General features: G+C 37.9%; 1 protein-coding gene across 1 annotated transcript in view; it reads right to left on the bottom strand.

Moving 5' to 3' along the window:
* lrmda (leucine rich melanocyte differentiation associated) overlaps positions 1-22021 on the bottom strand; it is a 285546-nt gene extending 263525 nt beyond the window's left edge. Inside the window, exons 1-2 of the mRNA XM_056248133.1 lie at positions 21686-22021; positions 20914-21014 (exon numbers count right to left, since the gene is read on the bottom strand). Coding sequence (XP_056104108.1) covers positions 20914-21014; positions 21686-21748 — 164 coding nt within the window. The 5' untranslated portion in view covers positions 21749-22021. The remainder of the gene's footprint in view (positions 1-20913; positions 21015-21685) is intronic.

Here is a 22021-nt window from a genome sequence, read left to right as displayed (position 1 = left end):
ACGCTAAAGGGTGCCATGTGCGTTGGATATAGACGCTTTGTCAAAAGAGTCAATATATTACGCTTTGGGATGAGAACGGGCTGAACATTCATAACATATATGGTGTTCTGCATGTAAGAGTTTCCATGATGAAAGCATTGTTGACTCTGATGAGGACTACACTCCAGAGACAAGTACCGCATCGTCAGCTCGAGGACAGATCCGCGGTCGAGGGCGAAGCAGAGGAGGTCGTCACAAGGCGTCACTTTTCAGCCCCTTGAGGTCTCTCAGTTCTCGCCATCGCTGGAAAGCCACGCCGATATTGACACGCGTTTTATTTCGTTGTTTATCCAAAGACTTTTTGTTCATTACCTTTTCTAGTAATGTTACTGTCTTCCTTTTTTTGCCTGGTTTGCCTTCTCGAACTGCATGAATTTTGATTGGTCTTTCTCTGCCATTGGTTTGCTATTCCTAGGTTCCGTGCCTCTTGAATTCCTCAAATCAAACGGGTCCTGTGTGGCAAAAGGGTGGTTGCCATGGTTGCGAGAGAGTGACAGTCGCCTAAGCCAATCCTTTGTTTCGTCCCGGATGGAAATAATGAGCTGTGTTTAGTGCAGATTAAACGGTCTAGAGTCACTCGATTTTTATACTCTTTTTATCAGAGTACTTACATTTTAATTATGCATTGATATATACAGAAAGTTTAAACAAATTTGGAAAAAATATTTTTATAAAATTCCTACCTACAACACCTTTAATACAAGCAGGTAAGATCATTATATATTACACACACACACACACACACACACAAGCGCGTTTATAAGTTAAAAGTACAAAAAAAATAAACTACTGTTTGAAAGTAGGCAGACAGATTTAAAAAAAATATATATATAAAAATTTTACATTGTAAAAGTTAAATTGTAATATTTTAATCAAAATAATTTTATAATATAAATACAAATATTTTTTATAAATAAATGCAGCCTAGGTGACTAACTACTGACCCTAAACTTTCAAACCTAAGTGTATATATATCCAAAAAAATTACATAAATAAAAGTAGTTTTTACATTATATTCAACTTGATAATATCTTGATATTATCTATAGATAAAAATGCAACAAACATTTAACTTCATTTAGAATTGTATAATTTTTAACAAAAAGTTGCATTAACTTGACAATGTGCCATACGGTAACAACAAAAACATATTTTACACTGTTTAGTTTAATCATATCCTGACTAACATATGTTTGCTAATAAATAGTATTTTAGTATTTTATATTAAATAGAGATTTTGGATACCAGTAGTCCATTATTATTATCCAATTTCAAGATGAAACACTTTGATTAAATTAAAAATAATTTAAATGTTTTGACAGTAAAAAAATATATATATATTTTAAATGGCACTAGTTTAAAATTGTCATGATGAGTCATAACTGTCATCAGTCATAAAAAAAAAAAATCCTTCTCTGCATTTCTCCTCTTCTTGCTTCCTAATAGTTGCCATATAAACATGGCATTGTATATTACAAATATTGTTGACAAATTGCATTCTTGTAAGTTGCTTTGGATAAGAACGTCTGCTAAATGCATATGGTCAAATGTAAATGCAAAATTACCGTTGGTTTGTCAAAACACAGCTTAAAACATGTTATAAAAAACACCTATGCATATTTAAAGGTTTGATTTCAGTAAACTAATGATGAAATAAGTGTGTAATGTGTTTCCTGTTTGTGCGTGCCACCATATGATCCAGTCAGGGTTTAGCCAAGAAAACATGATATCTGATCAAATTTACAAATCACACATTTTTGAGAAGCTAAAAGTATGTTACTTTATGACGTCTGGCTTTCTAAAATTGTCATTTGAGTCAGATGCCTGTGTCCTCGTCAAACTTTAAAATGTAGGATTCACAATTCAAAAACAGTGATCTGCTGTGAGTTGGGAAAATGACAGCAAAGCGCTCATGAATGACTTTGCCATGGAGGGAGTTTGTGCTGTAATTCATCTTAAAATGGATTGCTCTGTCACCTCCACTAACACTTACTGAGAGCACCCATCAATACTTTTTGTCAAAAGCTGCACACTAGGTAAGATGCACCATCAATCACTATTTACATAAAACGCAAAAAAGGCACTCCGTAGGCAGGGCTGCTAGAGGTTGATTTTACCTGGAAACCTTTTCTAGGACATGGGTCAGCATGTGCTGACAGACAGCAAATAGAGAAATGTCAGTCATTGGCAACAATATATAAATATCTGTATATTCAAAATGAAACTATACTGTCAGTTTGCTTTCTATGTTGTGCCAAGAGCTTTTCATCACTGGTTTTCAAGCATACTAAAAGAAAACTGCACAAACTATATTTATTCACCCAATATTTATGGTGACATGTCATACTGTTTAAAGTTGAACCGGGCTTGAATGAAAAGATGAAAATGACATATTAACAAATGTCAAAAATGTTTACCAATCATGATTAGTTCACTCAGAAAGACTTCATGAGTATCTGTGCAGTTTCAACACAAGCTCTCAAGAGAATCCAACAAGGCTCAGTGTTAAAGATAGCCACAGACGTAGGATGAAAGATGGCTCCCCTAGTCCTCTCAGCCAGGACCTGCCTCACAATGTTTGGACAAGTGCAGAAAGTTGGGAGAAATAAATATTTCAGCTCTCTGCAGGCTCTCGAACCCATTCACATTTGTCTGTAAATAAGCCTTATTTGATATGAAACACACGCTGGCTGTAACTTGTGGTGGAGCGCTTCAGATGTTTGTCACGCCGAATGTGCACTTTAACACCATCTATGACTGATGAGTGATTTACCATGCTTGTATAACGTCCAACCCTCCCACACTGATCTCATGACATCACACAGAGCCGTGACATAGAGCCGCGCTCGGGTACGCAGCCAACCGGCGCTTCTCCATGCTTCACTGTAAACAGTTTGGACAAATATTGAGAGTGTTCATTAATTTATAATGATGTCTGTGTAGATTTTGGACCCGGGCCTCCACTTATTTGATACGGTGACACGCAAAGCTTTCCATTAGATTTGAGTCTATCAGCGGCAGTGCAAAGAAAACATTCTCTAAGTCAAAGTGACGCTGTTCGTTCCAAGCCGAGGGACACAGTTGGAAACGCCACTACAAATGCTCCATATTAGAAACGTACAGGCTTACGAAAGAAAAACATCTTCATATTCATACACAAACACATAAGCACACACATATACATACACAACTCCCAGCCTGTTTTTCGCACACACACCAAATTCAATTTGGAAACCATCATCTAGCTGCAGAGAGGCGGACAGGAAAGTCATATTGGTATAATGCTCATATTATCAATCATCTTGACGTTTTATTGGCTTTATCACTGTACATGCCATTAAAATGATGTCTGGCTCAGACTGTCAGGGGCAAACATTAAACAGACCAGGATTAAAATGCACGTCTCGAACAAGTCTCCCTCTCCCTCTTAAATGACTTCCCAGTCAACAGCACAAGCCGCTTTAGCCTTTGAGAAATGCACCAGGTGTTAGAAGTCAACACTTTCAGTGACAGGCCGATAGCGTCAGATTTACAGAGATGCAAAATCTCTTCTGGATTCATCTACTGCTGCATTTAAAAAAATGACAGCGAGTAAGGCAGAGAGTTATGAACTACTGGATCTCCTTTAACGTGCTCTCCTCATCAAAAGTCAATAGCCAACTCTTCAGGCACCGGACTGATATGCTAATAATGGTGCTCATAAGAAAGCATTAATATTACCACTTGCACCATTAAAAGTCATTTTGGTGGTTTGCAGAACTGTGAGCAAAGTAAATATCCGTAATTCAATGGATCTTGACAGTTAAAAGCTTGTAAATGGATGTTTAAATGCTACGGCTTTAGCCAAACTGGCAAACACACTATAAATACACTGAACAATTCTTCTTTACGGCATTTAATCAGTAATGGTGTTCCAAATACAGAGATCCAGAGCAATGGACAAATGCACTAACACAGATATTAAAACTTACTTTATAGTAATATAAAACTATATTGATGATTTATATTTTTTCTTTTTATTCAGGTTTGTTTGTTTGTTTGTTTTTCCTTAAACATTTTCTTTTAATTGTCACATCTGTTTGTTTCAGCGATCTGATTGGGCCAGAATCATCTCAACCAATGTCATGAGTTTAGGGGCGGGATTACTTGTTTTTCTGAACAATGGCAACTTGGTGAGAGTTTGAATCTTCAACTGGCATCATTCATGCAATTTTGTTTGGTGCCTATAGCATACATTGTCTACTTCAACATTAAAATGAAGAGCAGATGAAGTACAGCCATTAAAATAATCTGATTACACATCTAAATCTCACACATCTGCTTTGGAAAACAAGATATTAATCCAAAAGCCAATGAGCTACGCCTCTTCCAAAAGCATTCTATAAATAGTGAGGCCCATTCCGTCTCTTCGCTCTCTATCCCAGTGCAAAGCAGTCGCTCCAGGCAACTCATCAATACTGCACTGCTGCACAAAAGATGCCCAGTTCATCTTACTTGTAATCTGGTGAAAATCTCCTTTTGTGAGGGAGCACTTCACATGCAGTCATGAAATATGTTATTGTGTCTATCCTCGTCCCTGGCGAACAATGTTGTCCTTTCTGTTACTGAGCGAGGCCTGGAGACACCCTTCACACTCACTCAATGGACTCCAGTCACTAAACATTAAGCATCACATCTTTGGACCATATTAAAATAATTATGACATCACTCTTCTGGCATATTTCTGCACAAAGGGGACAAGCGCATATTTTTGCCCACAGTTGAATATGGAGGAAGAGGCCCAGCTGAACAAACTCAAAGTCCTGTTTAATATCCAAAGCTCTTCTATTTTCAGTTAAATATAAAATGATCTATGGGCCGCAGTGCTCTTGATGGAGAGCCTTGTTGCATCATTCCATTAATTCCATTCATGAGCCTTTCCCCTTCGCTTTTTTGGCCGTTTGTCACATTTCTCCATTATTCATTGTGTTGGGTGAAAGATGGATTCACTAGGATAATGCATCAGTTCCAGCTTCCCACTCTAAAGGGACTAGCACGTAATAATGTGTATGAACAAGGGCAGGCGATGATATTTGTCTTCATGTTGAAACAAAGGAACATTATTTAGATGTGCTTAATGTGAATACATAGAATAACCTATATTGATCCAAGACCATCAATGTGGGCAAATGGATCAAGACAGCCAAGGCTTAGAAACTGCATTGTTTCAGATTTTTCTTTGCTTTTAATTGTCGTTGTCGTGATTCCAAAATTGTATTAGTTGATATACTGTATACACTGTACCTGATAATATAAATAAAATGTCCAATTCTGACACTACAGCAAAATCTACAATGATATGCAACACATTCCTTTGTTTAAAAAATATATTTAATAGTATATTTAATATTTATAAGATACAACCCCAATTCCAGGAAAAGTTGGGACATTTTGTAAAATATAATAAAAACAAGAATCTGTCATTTGTTAATTATATTTAACCTTTATTTATCTGACAAAAGTACAAAAATATCTTTTTTAATTTTTCACAGGCCAAATTAATTGTATTTTGTAAAAATTTTGGTTTTGATGGCTGCAACACTCCAAAAACGTTATGTATTATGTTTTGAAACAGTCCGCATTAGGTGAACTGGTAATAGGTGAGGGGATCACGTTTGTGTATAAAAGGAGCATCCACCAAAGACTTTGCCAGCAAAAATGGGTCATGGCTCACCACTTTGTGCCAAATTTCAAGAGAGAATTGTCAAACAATTCAAAAATAACATTTCTCAATGCAAGATTTATAAGTATTTAGATCTTTCACCATTTATCACACATAATATTGTGAAAAGATTCAGGAAATCCAGAGAAATCTCAGTCCGTGTAGGGCAAGGCAGGAGGCCTCCGTTGAATGTGCATGACCTTCGAGCCATCAGATCGCACTACATGAGAAACTATGCTACTGTGTTAAATATGGCCACATGGGCTCGGAAGTACTTTGGAAAACTGTTGTCACTTAACACAGTCTGCTGCTGCATCAAGAAATGCAACTTGAATCTCTGTTACGCAAGAAGAAAACTATACATCTGTTCAATGCAGATGAGTTCTCTGGGCCCGAGCTCATCTGAGATGGTGTAAAAGACAGTGGAAATGAGTGCTGTGGTCAGATGAATCCACGTTTCAGCTTGTTTTGGGGGGAAAACTGACTACGATTCTCAGTCCCAAAGACCATCCAGATTGTCATCAGTGACAGGTCAAAAGCAAACATCTGTCATGGTATGGGTGTGCATCAGTGCCAACGGTATGGGTGACTTGCAAATGTGTGAAGGTTAGGGTTGTCAATAAGTACCAGTCGGTACTGAAATTTTAAAAATGTGACGCTTTGAGCGCTGTTGAGCGGAATCGTAAACTCACGCGCTCATCGGAAATGTCTGTGATTGGCTACAATGATTAGCGCTTCAGAAACATGTTGGAAATATACATCAATGACGCTCTTCACGAAGCGCTGACACAGATATAGCAGAGCGGTCCGCTAATAAACGCCTGCTTGTGCTTTCAAACACTCTCACTCCCGTTTTTTAAAACACTTCCAAACACTACCGTGTGCTCTCAAACGCTCCCGTGCATTGATCATTGTAGCCAATCTCAGACAAATCCTATGAGCGTGTGAGTACAATAGACAATCAGAGGTGTTTACAAATCCGCTCAACGCGCCACATTTTTAAAATTTCAGTACCAACTGGTACCGAAGTCGGTACTTTTTGACAACTCTACGTGGAGGAGTATATTGGGATTGTACAGAGACTTACTGTATATTTCCATTCAAGATGACATCTTTCCTGGTAAGCAAAACAATGCCAGGCCTCATTCTGCACAGGCTAAAACAGAGTGGTTTCTAGAAAGGTGATGTTACATAGTTGTAAACATGCCTCTGTCGGCAATTAAATAAAACGGCGATTCGGAATAGTGCACAACCTGCCTTGTAACCGCACTTTCAACATGTCACCTTTCACCTCAAGAGAAAGGGAGAAAAAATTAATACAAATTTCCCTCTGTTCATTTTTGCTACTGATGGGCAAAGAAGAACTGGGGAAAACCAAACAGTGTGTGTGGGGATTAGAGATGCAGGAGGTGTCCAGGGCAGTGGGGGTAGTGAGTGTGAAGAGAGGTGGGGTGAGGAGGGGATGTAGTGAATCCTCGTTTGGGATTTGAGAGGATGCTCCCCCTCAGATGAGCTGGAGGGCTTCCCCTGAGATAACGAGAGGCCTCTTGCTGAGCCGCTGGGAGAAACATCCACCGCATGTGTCCAAAGTATAACAGCACCTCCACAGGAGCTACAGCCAGAAAGCTTTCAGCATGGTGAGAGAAGGGCAGGATGAGAAATAACACCTCTCTATGAACACAAGACAGATTTGAGGGTGGGGGCTCAAAGCTTAAAACTCAGATTGAGGGTCTGTTTACCTGAAGTGGACAGTTGGATAAGAGGACTCATGAATAAAGTGATACACATATGAATACAGTTGTAACTGTCTCTTGTTATACTCTGGTCTTTTGAAAGGGTTGGCAGTATCATGTAATCGCCCTCACGTCGTTACCCAGACTTACTTTCTGCTGTGGAACACAAAAAAAGACATTTAGCAGAATGTCCATGCTACTCTGTCGCAATCAGTGAAAGTGGATGGGGACCAGTGACTGTCAAGCTCCACATAGGACAAAAAGCATCATAAAAACAGTACATACGACTCAACTACTATATTCCAAGTCTTCTAAAGCCATATAATAGGCTCTGATTGAGAAACAGATCAGGATGTAAGTCACTAAAAAAAGGAGATCATTTTTCATTGTATGGAAAAGAGCAGCTTTAACATCTGCAATAAATAACTCATTTTGTATTCCACAGAAGAAAGGAAACAGACAGATTTTTTTTGGGGGGGGGGGGTGAAATATCCCTTTAAAAATGGAACTCTTAACACATAAGACACTTTCATGGTCTCTTGTTTGACTTTAACATGAATCGCAAATCACTCCTGACTAAATGTTTGATGTAATAGTCTTTCCATGTACGTTTGATCCAGAGATTATGCCAGCAGAAGTTTAGTCTGATGAACAGTGAAAGCACTCTCTTCCACAGAGAAAGTGGTAATGCAATGCAGCACATTATGAAATGCATTATCATTTCAGACAGTTACTTTAGCAACTGCAAAATGCCAATAACAAGTCATCCAACAGTAACCTCCAAGTGAGGAGAAAGATCCTCTCCTTCTTAATAAATGATTTAGCAACAGAAGTACAAAGATTCTAAACATAAAATAAGAGGTTGTAAGAAATGAATTTATGAGCAAAGTGAAGTGGAATATAAAAGAAACACAATATACTGTCATCCGATACCATGCCAATTCCAATCACCCGTAGTTCAAGCAAAATTCTATTTTTATTTGATTAATTCTGCATGTTTCATTAATACCTGTTACGCCGTCATAAGAAATCTGGTCGTCGTTTCGTAGCTTCCGGATATTCTTTTCATTTTTAGCACCTCCAGCTACCTCCCATTGGTTTTACAACTTCAAAACACACCTCATGAAAAAATCAGGAGTTATCTGACATGTGTCCCCCTACCCGGATGGCATGCCAACACCAAAGGCCAGCATTGATTTTCTGTAAAGCAGGGCCGGATTAGCCCCCTTTAGGGCTCAGCTGCCACAGCACGGCCTGAGGGGCTGCTATAAAGCTAATAATTAATTTAAACTGCCTGCCTGGCCTGTCGAAAGATCCACATTTGCAACACACCACCAACCGGTTGTGACTTCAATTCTATAGAGGGAACATGGCATTTATATCTCTAGCACACTGGACAACGATGTTTGGTCATGATGCGTAACTTCGCAAAATGACCTAGTGATGACCTTATATCAAGATGCAACTCCACTCTATTATTCTTCGTATTGCACACTGAATTAAACTCTACAAATGATTCAAGGAAAACAAAACAACATGTATTGAACTTTCTAACACACTGACATGACGTGGAATGGAACACAATGTCGTACCCCAAACACCTCACCGGGTGACAAGCTTTGAAGCCATAATGTCCTCAGCATGGTCTTATCGGGGGCTGAGAGCTCCGCAGTGCAGTTCAAACACAATGAGGTAGAGCTTTCTTAGGCCTAGACCTCTGTTTGATGGGTGTTACATCTACTGAATAAGTTCTAGAAAAGTACCTCTCAAAGTAAAAGAAAATATGACCAGGGGCCAAATTCATGAAAATCTCCTTGAGAAGTTTGTTCATAAGAACATTCATTCTTGAAAACTTATGTTCTAAAATATATTAAGAACATCTTATTTGTTTTTCTTAAGAGGAAAATGACAGCTTATGTTTGTCTGATTGTATGGAGGTACCGAAAACTTGCTGATCAACTCAAAAAAACATCCCAAAAGGTGCTGCCAGCATACCGTAATAATCCTAATAAGCAGCCACACAATTTTTGTTGTGACTGGCTTGATGGGAGTTCGCATTTAATGCCCTGTGTATTTTAAATAGTTGTTTTTAATGTGTCTCAAGATGGAGCGGTCTGTTGCATTCATTTGAGCTCCATTAATTTTCTTGAGCTCCCTATTTCAGCTACAGAATTTCTAATTCAGTCAAGGGTTACATATTTGCATTTTACATTATTTGTCAAAGGCATCACAGTATTTGTGCACATAGAAACTAAAATGTATTTGTAGCTAATGTTATGTTGTAATGGTTATTTATTTTATTTTTGTATTACTGTTGTGCATTTAAGATAAGGTGGAGTTTATCCTAACTTTTATCTTTAAATGATTATCAACTTTCCATCAGCCAAATTTATTTTCAAACACGCTCCAGGCACATCTCAAACCGTTGGTCTTGAATTGAAGGGAACATCTTTATGTTCTCTTTTTGTTCAAATTAAATATATATTGGGCCAAATATCTAAATAGCAGTCAAACTATCTACGGTGATTTCAAAGAACATTCTTTTCATTTAAATTTAAACTTTTGTCTTTAGAACACATATAGTCTCAGATCACATTTGGGTTATGTTTTTGGCACCGTATTGGTTCCTAAGTAAAATCTGGGTTCTGAAGCAAAACCAGAGAGTATAATATTGTTTTGTTTTGTTTTTTGATGATTAGGATGCTGCCTTAGAAGACAGAGGACTATGTAGGGTAGTAGGCAGCTCACTATGTTGTGAAACTATGAATATGCAATTCTTTCTAAACCAAGAGCTGACAGGAACAGATGGTCCATGTCACAGGTCTACCCTTACGAAACAAAAATATATTGCAATATACTAGAATTTATATTGCAATACATTAGAAAATATATTTCAATATATCAGAAACTGCCTCATATATTTGAAAATATATAACAATATATGGATGGACATCCTATTGCTATATATTGATTCATATATTAAAATACATTGATATACAAACAAAACTGTATTACATTATTGCATGTATGTTTATTGAAACAAAGTATTTTTTTATGAGTTAAGTAAGCTCATGCATAGGTTTACAGAAAGGTTGATTAACAATAGTCCAAATCAAATTTTTGCATGACATTCATTATATTTTACATTATATAGGCATATGGATGGACCATATATGGCTATGTATTGATTCATATATTGTAAAATGTAGATGAGAGTATAAATTAAATTATCATTAACAGCAACAATTACAACATTTTTTAGTCCACTTTTTATTCCCCCACATGGTAAATTATTGTATACAATATATAAAATGATAATTATATATAATATATTATGTAATATAAATCAATATATTTTTCAACATATTTAAGACATGTTTGCATATATATCTGATTATATTATCTGGTACATTGAGGTATATTAGCTCATATAATTTTACATATATATTTTCACATATATACAATGCCTCTTCCAATATATAATTTCATATAATATGGGACATATTTCAATATACCTAACAATATATTAAATAGTATAATAATATGTATTTATTCAATATATGAAAACGGCAATAATTGCAGTATTGTCCCATATATTGCAATATATTATTGCATATATATAATATATTATTATATAATATATCATATGATATATTACAATGTAAATTTCACAATATATGGAGACACATGAAATATATTGTCACATAATATATTGAGACATATATTTTTGTTGCGTAAGGGTATGAAAACCCTTCCTTCCCTTCAGTGCCAGCAAGGGCTCTTGCAGCAAGGTCCGGTAAAGGAATTTCACCTGAACCCCTTTATCTTATTGACACACAAACTCTCCTCAGATCAGACGCATACTGCCGGTGTAGGGGCAGTCTAGGCTGTCTGTCTGAGAAAGTAGGCTCATGAGGATATCCCGCCTCCTCCTATGTTAGGCATTTTGAAGCCTCACGCTCTCTCAGTTCTGAAACAGACTCTGAAGACCAACAGACCCAGACACAAAAAGACAACTCTTTACTCAAGACCAAAGCAGTCTCAGAGCCAAGGGGGAAAATGCCTTAAACATCACCAAATATCCAGATAATAGCAGACTCCTGCCTGCATGTAAACAATATCTGTTTGCCTTTTTTTTTTTTTACATTACTAGGATGTGGTATAAAGCTAGCACACTATCCAACAATGTATATTTGTATTGTTAATCCAGTAAAGTTTATTAAAGTTAACTCATTCTAAATTCATGTTCATGATTAATTCTATTTAGTGGCACACGTTTTGTATTTATTGGCCATTTAAAAACTACAAATAATTGCCGTCTCAGATGCTGGCTGATTTCAATTATGCCATAGAAGTGCCACAGACATCATTTATTGACATTAAATCTTATGATGAGACTGCATTTTGCATGTCATAATATATGATAACTTAATCACATCATAGTATGTTGACTGGATTTTAGATATATAACTACAAAGAAACAACATTAACTGTAGTTTCAAACCGTATGTGTGAGTACACACAATTAATTAACAGTATAAAAATGAAATTCATAATAAGATAAGTTGGAAATATCATCAGTCAAAAGAATCCTAAGAATCCTTAAATTATAATTAATTTGTCAATTTAAAAATGAAGAGCAATAGTGTTAATTTGTTCTGTACTGTTAAAATAAATAAATAAATAAAAAACTCCAAACTTTCAGTGTTGTAAAGAAAAAAACTGTGCAAAAGAAATGTTATTAACATAATCCATGTCAAATTCATTCAGCATTCTGATCTGATTAATTGCTGAGATTGTAATCAATATAATTAACAAAAATATATTTCAGCAGAGGTTAAGAATGTGAATATGAAAAATGTGAGCTGCTAACTGATAAGATCACAAAACTGAAACTGTAAAAAAAAAAGACCCTTATGATACATCAATTATCAAAAATGCATATTATTTTCCATACATTCTACTGTGCAGCACAAAGCTGCCTTTTTAAAGGACAGACATAGTTGTTACGTGCTTTAGCTGTGAAAAAGCTCTAAGTGACTCTGAAATGTGTGGGGGAAATGTGTTGCAGCTGTGTTCAAAATCTGCAGCAGCTGTTTAAACCCCTGTATGGTTTTGGTATGCTGGCCAAGAGAAAAAAAACCTGGTATGGTACAAGTTTGCAAAGCAAGCGATTTGGATAGTACCCTCTAGTTCATCACTCTCCAGGTGGCACACCACTGTTTAACAGAAATCATAACACTGAGGCTGACTTATTATTCTGGGCAGCATCTATCCGCAAACTGTTACGGCAAATATTTTCTAATAACGATGAACACTTGGAAGAGTAAATTCCTAATGACAGGGTTCATAGTGTGTTTTATGGTGGCTGGACAAATTCACACAGTGTTAACATTTATCACAGCGCCTGGTTGAGGAACTGCCCCTAAACTTCAAAACAGAAGAAGGCGCTACAATCTTCTTTTCAAATCTTGGCAAGATAAAGCCAGCGTATCTGTCTTCGCTTTTCAGAACAGGCTTGCTAGGAGACACTGTGGGAGACAAAGTGTCATGGAGCAAGCACATTGAGAGGATAGTACCGAGAGGGAATCCTTTGTTCCATTTCCAAACTGCTAACCTTCTTCCCCCCCCCTCTCTCTCTCTCCCTTTGGGAAACGTCCAGGGGGAAGTTAAAGTATGGCAGGCTCTTTTTTGCTTCAAAGCACTAATAAGTTCCATGCCTCCGAGTTGCTTACATCATTAATCAGGGAGATGGCTTTGCGTGATAAAGGACATAAACTGGCAGCGAACCACGGACTAACACAGATTTAACGTCAGACCTGTAGCTAGGTTAGCCCACATCATACCAGCAGCCCAGATGCCAGTCGTTGCTCATACTCCAGCGCTCCCGTCACAGGTCAACCATGCATCAGCAAAACGAAAATACCGTTTCACTAAACATGTCAGCGATGAATTAAACATCCTTCTTCATTAGCATGATGTTAAAGCCATTTCTGGATTAAGTTTTACGATAATCAATCAACATGAATGAGAACCTAAACGTGCAGCGATATTGACGGACCGCTTTCGAAAGCGAAGAGAGAATGATGTCTGACTCGTTTGTTTCTAAACTTGTCAAAACAGAGGAAGGGAGTCAGGCATGTCTGCCATGCAGGGCCCCATCAGGTCAAGCTATAAAAATCCATCACCGGGTTTGTGCTCTGCTAAAGCGCTAAGGAAACATATTGTAGATTTTAAGGGCCTTTTTATTCAGCCAGACTGTGTACTAAAACTAATTGGATTTCTGTCAATGGAAAAATATATCCCTGGGAAGACTTTGAACTACATAACGCTGACAGTACAACAGCCCATGAGGGACCGACCCTTCCTGGATGCCAAACGTGAGGGAGGAAAATTAAACCAACGGTCAACATAAAATATTAAAATAGCACAGTATCGAGTTTTTGAAAAATGATGTCAGCCTCACTCATTAAGTTCAACAACACAGTGAATTAAGCTACATTTAGTGGGTGATAATTGAAATCATAGCTGTAGTCATTACCACTGACATGTCTCTAAATAATACCCAATAAATTTCCCCTCCGTTTTTGGGGGGCTCTGTGACAGCTGGCAGGGCCTGAGAAAAATAAAGTACAGAAACTATTATTCTCCCCTGTGTGACCGGCCTTCCTATTCTCTCTTCCTTAAAGCCAATAAAACGTCAGCTTTTATTCTACCCCTCCAAAGTGCTGGCTGGATGTCAGCTATCCTCTCTAAAGCCCTGCCACAGAAAACTGAGGGCCTGTAAATCACTATGTCACAGGCACACCATCCGTCTTCGGGTATACAATAAAACAGGGATGCAGTTATAGAGAGAATGACGCCCGTGCCCAATATATATTTAATTTGAACAAAAAGAGAACATAAAGATGTTCCCTTCAATTCAAGACCAACGGTTTGAGATGTGCCTGGAGGGGCCGTACAGCGTGTTTGAAAAGATATTTTGGCTGATGGAAATGTTGATAATGATTTAAAGATAATTCTTTTGCCATCAGGTCTCTTTTGTTGCTCCGGAACTGTGATATATGCTAAGTTTGAGACTGCAGTACTTGTGGAATAGAAAGATTTTTTTGGCATCAGGCAGCAGAATATTTATTGCCATTACCAATAGGTAAAGACGAAATTGGAAAGTCACATAAAATCCTTTCGTACTTAACTGGATTTATTTTTGGAATAAACATCTACAACAATGAAGCCATTCATTTATTTAAGATGTCAGAGAAGCAGTCTTGAAAGCATTATTTCAAAACCAAAGTACACAAGTCAGCAGTCAGAAATGACATTTACAATCTAGGTGGTTTGTGAGATAAACACAGGGTGATTAGTGATCGTTTGACAAAGCGGAGACCTTTCCACCACTCAAACACAGAATGTTCCTGGAAAGTTGAATTAGAAATGAGATTTAGAGACATCTTATTATAACAACATGTACCAGAAAGCATCTTGAAAGCTTTTTTATTTAGTGGGTTCATAAGCCTGTGGTTCAAGTCCAAACACTAGCGTCAGTCTGTGCGTTCATACCTGTGCTTTAACAGAAGGACAGACCTCTAAATGAACACCATATTGCTGCGGTTTGGCAGTAACGTGTGGAAGAAAAATGTTTTTTATCAGATACAAGATTGTCATCTTAGCAAAATACAGAAAGCATGATTTGCCCGCAAGAACTTTTCAAAACTAATTTGGTAGGACTTGATGATGTTTCCCTTTCGTTGGCCGGCCGGTCAGATGACAGTGCCTGTTGTGGCGGTGCATAGATATTGCACATCAACTGGATTTTATTCTTCCCGGGGCAAACAAGTGCAGATCTGTTTATACATAGAGCAGGAAAAACTGCCACGCAAAAAAAGACGAGGATGTGTGGATCTTCAAGTGAAGGCAACCTACATTAGAAACGGCTGGAAATACCAAGACAAGACGAGGACATGGCTTTCTATTGCTGTTAAAAAAGCGAAGATGAAGATGAATGATAATTGGAATTAAATAACACTATGAAAATAGAGGTATGCCAGTGAGTTATAATTGAGCTATAGTGGGTTATGTGTAGTTAAGCTAGCGTTTGGTCCGGACCAAAAAAAAATATTTAGTACGCATCCGCTTAGCGTTCATATTGGCATTTTAACACCGAACCTAAAGATTATGAACCCTAAGCATAGGGTTGTGTTCACAACCTGTTTGGTCGGCTTTTTTCATGTAGATTTCACGACGAAACTTACCGAACATCTAAACCAACGCAGTGTGCTGGGCTAAATGCACTCGTTGTATGTGAGTGTATGGTATTTTGCTGAGAACTCATGAAGAGCTTAACAGGTGGAGTCAAAACAGCACCAGGAATCCCTCCGCCACACACACAAGATGTTCTGCGGGGAGACGAGGTTCTGATGCCTGTACCGAAATGTGATGGGCAACATCACAAATATGAAGGACATAGCGAGTGCATACTATGCTTGAGCATACTGTCCATTTTAGGGTTGCATCTTGTGACATCATGTGACATCATTTTTGGTTCATTTACATTTCTTTGGTCCGCGTTGCATTCATATTTCATTCGAACCGCAACAGAGTTTATTTGGAAGCGGACAGAGACCCATCATTTCACCTGTCTCGGTCCGCTTGTTTGGTACGCAACAGGGTTCGGATGGCAGCGTTCACACTTGACCCGCACTAACAGAGCAATCGCACCAGGATTCGTTTTAATCGAACCAAACATGCCAAGTGTGAACACACCCTAAATGCCATGTTTGCTTTGACCTCAAAATAACTTGCTTTAACATAACTGGGCCATATCTTCACAGTGGAACAAAGACGCACAACAACCGCAGACTAAACTTATTTAAATTATCCATTAGAAAAGCAGCAAGTAAAAAACATGTCAACTATAATGCATCCAAAATGGTTTCTCTGTATTCACACAATTTTGCCTGTCAGCTCATCCCCTCTTGAAGCAATCACAGAGGTACAAATTTGCTCAGAGAAATTAAATGAGATTTTATTGCTTCATAGTTGATTTATAAGAGCGACGGCCTGAATGGAAATGCATAAATTCCATTTCTGCCACGTGCACCCGTCTAACAAACCAGACAGGGCTAAAGGAAGGCAACATCCTCTTCTAATGCAAGGCAAACAGTCCGGGCTGTTCCCAAATATTAGTGCTAAATAAGCCTGATAGATCAGATATGGAAAATTCTCATTTCTACGAAAGCATCAATTTCCATAGCCTCGGCGGGCTAAGTGATTTGACGACTTCATTTCGACAGTTTCTCCCTCGTACTCTTAACTGACATTTTATCTACATACTGGCACAGCCGCAGATTGAACACACCCGGAAGACAATGACAGGCCCTTCTACCGTTGTCACTTCTCATTTCGGTGGAGAGTGATGCGTTTTACTGGCTTATGCCAATAATAGCCCCATCAAAAAGGAGACTCCACCTTGCTCTGATGTTGAGGGAGCACTTCATGTCGCAGGCTCTCATTTGTCAATTAACAGGAGCCTTCTGGTGTTGGTGCGCGGGGGCTTGAAAGACAAAGTCTCGCCAGTGACGAATGAAGAGAGACAGATGAGTGAAGCATGAGCTGGAGTGTAATACTATAATGTGCTTTAGATATGAATATAAAACGACATTGCTGACAGTCCATACAAGGTTATATTTCATTTCTCGGTGTACCCAGCCACCATACTTTGTCTTCTTTGTTCCATTTTCATCAGACTACTTGCATCTCAATGTGACAGGCTGTCTACATTTAAAGTGGCTCCATTTTAAAATGCAAGTTAGCATATTTGATTTGCCTTCAAGACATATACGCAGGTGAGCACTGGTTTTTGTTTGAGTTAATGTGGAAACTTCTATGCATTTGGATGATAACTACAGATAATCTCTGATTTCACGATAACTTCAGTCCAGCTGTGTAGTTATGAGCATCATTTTAAATTCTGTTGGATGTTTGGCTGTTACATTCAAGGTTTATACAACTTATAACAGTTTCCCTTTGAAATATATTCTCCTTGATTTAGCTGTTGGCTCATATGTAAGGTGGCGTAATAAACTGAATCTGATGACAGACAGACTGTCGGACTTCATAGAGAGAAAGTGACACCGGAGAGAGGAATTCACGGACGCTTTGTACCTCTGCATGACTGAAGGCCATCATATTTACCCCTCATCTGGACAGGACCAGACAAGACAATAACATTCCCTTTGCCTTCACCATCCACTTCTCACAAAGACATGCATGTCTAGGACACTGGAGGGGACGCTTTGACAGCAGTCCCCAACCTGGGATTACTCCTCCTGTCTATGATCTAATACCACTTCATAGCCAGTCTTGAGAAAGGTATCATTTCACCTTCACACCAACTCAACGTTAAAACCACACAAAAGGCACCTAGCAAAAAGTCTGATAAACTGAATGTGATTTTACATGCGTGTTTGCGGAGATTCTCTCTGACACCTCTCACATCAGGTAACATAGCCTGTGAGTGCACACAACGGTTTTGCGCAAAGTCACTGTGACGACTTTGTCTGCTTACTGAACATCATTTTGCGAATTCTCAAAACAATGGCTCAAATAAATTTATGGTGACTAAACTTTAGATTGTATCAATTGCTCTTCACAGGTAGAACATAAAATATCATTATGCAATCCTTAATGTACAACAATTTATAGTATGATACATTTTCACTGAACTTGGCAGTCTGAGAATTGGTAGATTCTGTCAAATGATGACAGAACTTTCATTTTTGAGTTAACTATCACTTTACAAAAGTGAATAAGGCTTGTTTTGGGAAGGAAACAATATGAACAATATGGAAGGAACAGGACAGAAGGAACAAGACGCGGAGAGGTCTTAAGACATACTTTTTAAATCTGAACTCTTTTTAAGTTGACAAGCACTAGAATGCAACATTCATGGCAACGCATGTATGGCTGTAGCAGCAGTGCATTAAAACGATGAACTAAAGGGATACCCCACCCATGAAAAGTCTGTCATTTATTCACCCTCATGTGGTTTTAAACCTGTATGACATTCCTCTATGGAACATAAAAAGATATTTTGAAGAACGCTGGAAACCAAATAACACTGGAGCCCATTGATTTTTTATTGAATGAAAAATGATACAATTCTCTGTTATTTCCAAAGAAGAACGTGTAAATGAGTAAATGATGACAGAATTTTCATTTTTCATCCCTCACAAAGGGATTTACCTTGCAAACGTCACTAAAAAGCAAATGAAAAAAATGAAATAAAAACTATGAATCTAAAACGGACGACTAGCATCACGAATAAACGCTCATTTCTTGATGACCTAAATTGTCTTGTGGCAGCCCTGAGGACCATGAAAGAACCTTTCCATCACTTTGTCATGTTCACATATTTAAGTCCTCATGCTAGAGGGCAGGATGTCTGTCTATTAACTTCTTACTGTGGGGTCTTTGTGTGAACATGGCAGAAGAGGCAGTGAAATCCTGACTGTAGGCCACATCCTCACTTTATTCTGATCACATGCTTCTTTATAAATTAGATTTCACACTGAATCTAACCCTAACCCCAACAAAGCATATGACCAAAACAGCTCCAGTAACAGAATCTTCTGTTCTGCTCAAAGTCTCTGTGAAGTGGTAAAAAATATATATTTCGGAGCCAGCTTTAACATTCTGCATTTGATACGTATGTACAGATGTCAGAGAGGGGGGCTGTCTGCTGACAAGCCTTGTTCCCAAATATCATCTTTATTGGAAGTGTGATTCCGAGTAAACAAGACTGGGGTTAGTCCAAAACATAAGTGGTGAAACCTCACTCTTCGGTGTGTACGACACTGCATCGGTAATGTAAATCCTGCAGGGTTTTAATGGAAAAACAATGAACCTGGCATTGTTCTAAGAATTCCCATTAATAGGCTATGGATGTTCCCAACTATTCTGGTAATTATCTTACACATAAAAAGTTATAAATGATTTGATGATAGCATAATGGTTCAACAAAGGCAATAAACCACAGTGCAAGCAGTGTAGCAATGCTACTATGTGTATGGTGAAACTATCAGGAAGCATTACAGATGAAACTGATGCAATAAGGAGCATTGCATTAAAGAACAAACACAAAAAAACTCTGATCCACTAACTTTATGAATCCATGGATGGAGTAGTTGTACTGATTCCTTCAGTCATGATCAGATATCTGTTTGTATAGCATTTTATATAATTTATGCACATGACGGTTGACCAATTTCAGTACATGCTGCAAAAATACATACAATTTTATATCTAAACAATAAACATAGATAATTCTGGGTTCTACAGCGTTCAACCTATGCCGGGTCGCCAGTCACAAATGCTCATTAGGAATATTAATGCGCCGATAAGCGTACATTTATGTGCGACACATTGAAGCAGCGCAGGATTTGGCAATTATTAATGTGACAGACTCCAGTGCAAAGCGAATCAATTAAATGGTAGAATCCACATTTTCAGCACAGATAACTGCCTCAAGACGACAATTTTCACATGACAAAAAGAGGCCCATTCAGAGTCCTTCAAGGCCTGACAGGTCAAGAAAAGAAGTCTGAAACAAAGGCACCTTATAACCATCATCTCCTCTCTTTTAGTTGTCAGATCAGCTTTGCTAGTCCTGCTGGTGAAATGGCATCCCCCTCCCCAGCTGCCACAAGGTGCTTCTTCATGTCCTGTCAAAGGAATCTTTTATTCTATTTGCTCAGCATTAACATGTCACATTTATTGATCAGGCTTTTTATCTGGCCACAGCATGGCACGCCGCTACTGTACCCACCTCTCTCTGATGTCTCGATGACACGGCTGACGATGTAATGCACATAACGCATGTATTAAATTGCACTTAATGCAAAGGTGTGACTGTCCACGCGACAGGTAGATTGAATCGGAGATGTTGTATGCGGTTGGGATCCTGTCATTTATGGCAATGTTCTAGAATGTTTCACATGATAGAAACATCCTTCACACACGAACTTTCTCAACCAATTCAACCTTTTTTCTCTAAGCAAAGGGAGTCTATAATACATATTTAATATATGCCATATATGATATGAATTCCTTAATGTGCACTGCCAGCATCTGTGCTCAAGAAGCATCTTCAGAGGTGTACTCAAAACAGAAGTACACCAAAACGGAAGTACAAAATCCAAAACACAACAGATGTGAAAACTACCTATAATGGTTATTTTCCATCTTTACAGAGAGGATAAAGTCGACCATAATCCTGTTGCAAAACTTAGGGAAAAAAACATGATGTCTCACCCAACTCAGATCCATATGGGAATCCAGTATGTGCATAATAGGTGCCATGCATGCCATGTCTTCCATCATCATGGACCTCCTATTATCGTGGCCTGTTAAGAGTTACACTCAGACAAAAACAGTAACTTACCTCAGTTGGTTGAAGCTGAGGTCTAATCTTCTTGCCAATTCACCATATTTTGCCCCAAGAAAATCTGGAATGTCTTCCCAATCAAGCCCAATGCAGGACACCTGCATCAATGCATCAGAGAGAGGAAGAGTGTTAGATTTTTTTAGGTGACTTAGTTACAGTAAAATTATACATATAAGTACTGAGTAATCTCAATTAACAACATGTAGCCTACTTACTATAATGTTAGGAATAGGGTTTGGTTTAGGGTTAGTTGCATGTAATTCAAATGCATAATTTACTGTTATTACTATTGTAAGTACATGTAATGTGTAACAAAGACACTATAAAATCAAGTGTTACCAGGAAGAGATGTGAGTTTTATTACACAGTTGGTACTTTGAATTAATGTTCTTTCAAGAAATAGACCTTCTTAAACATAAAAGCTGGTGGGGTTATTAAATGTATATGTTTGTTATGAAGCTGTTCAGCTGTGCATAAACATGTGAAGGGAAATACTTCATATTGTGTGAATTAAACCACTGTTATTATGTTAATCAACAACTATTTAAGCAGTTTATAATAAATATTTGTATTAATATTTATGACTATTGTCTCGCGATGCAGAAAATGCATTTTTATTTTTATATCCAAATTCATGTCACTTCATGACTTACAATAACAAACAAAAAAGACAAAAACAAACGCACACTTCTGGGCGTTAGGTAGCCTATCTACTGGTTGAATCCATAATATAGGTCACAGGATAACGTGTTTGCAATATTTCACTTACCTGACTTCCATTCACTACAACCATTGACTCGTTGTATGCCATTGCAGTCAAATGACAGTTCATAAAGAAAGAAGCTTCTAACGAGGACCAACACAAAGGTTTTTATGCTCATAAGACTGGAAAGTTTCCTTTATGTTTCCAAAATAAACTTTTAATCTACGCTCCGTATGAAGCTTTACTTCTTCCGCGTGCTCGTGTCAGCTGATCTCAGACGGAAGCACGCGCCACTGTTCAATTTCTCAAATCAGTTTTAGCTGGTGATACGGTATTCCTAAGGATGTTTTGCCATAAAAAATAATGATGAGTAGCATTATTACTAGCAAATGCGGACAGCCT

The sequence above is a fragment of the Rhinichthys klamathensis genome, unplaced genomic scaffold, assembly GCF_029890125.1.
Source record: "Rhinichthys klamathensis goyatoka isolate OS25496 unplaced genomic scaffold, OSU_Roscu_1.1 h1tg000053l_1, whole genome shotgun sequence".
Taxonomy (NCBI): domain Eukaryota; kingdom Metazoa; phylum Chordata; class Actinopteri; order Cypriniformes; family Leuciscidae; genus Rhinichthys; species Rhinichthys klamathensis.
Note: the sequence above shows the minus strand (reverse complement) of the source record. Positions and strands in the feature narration are given on the sequence as shown.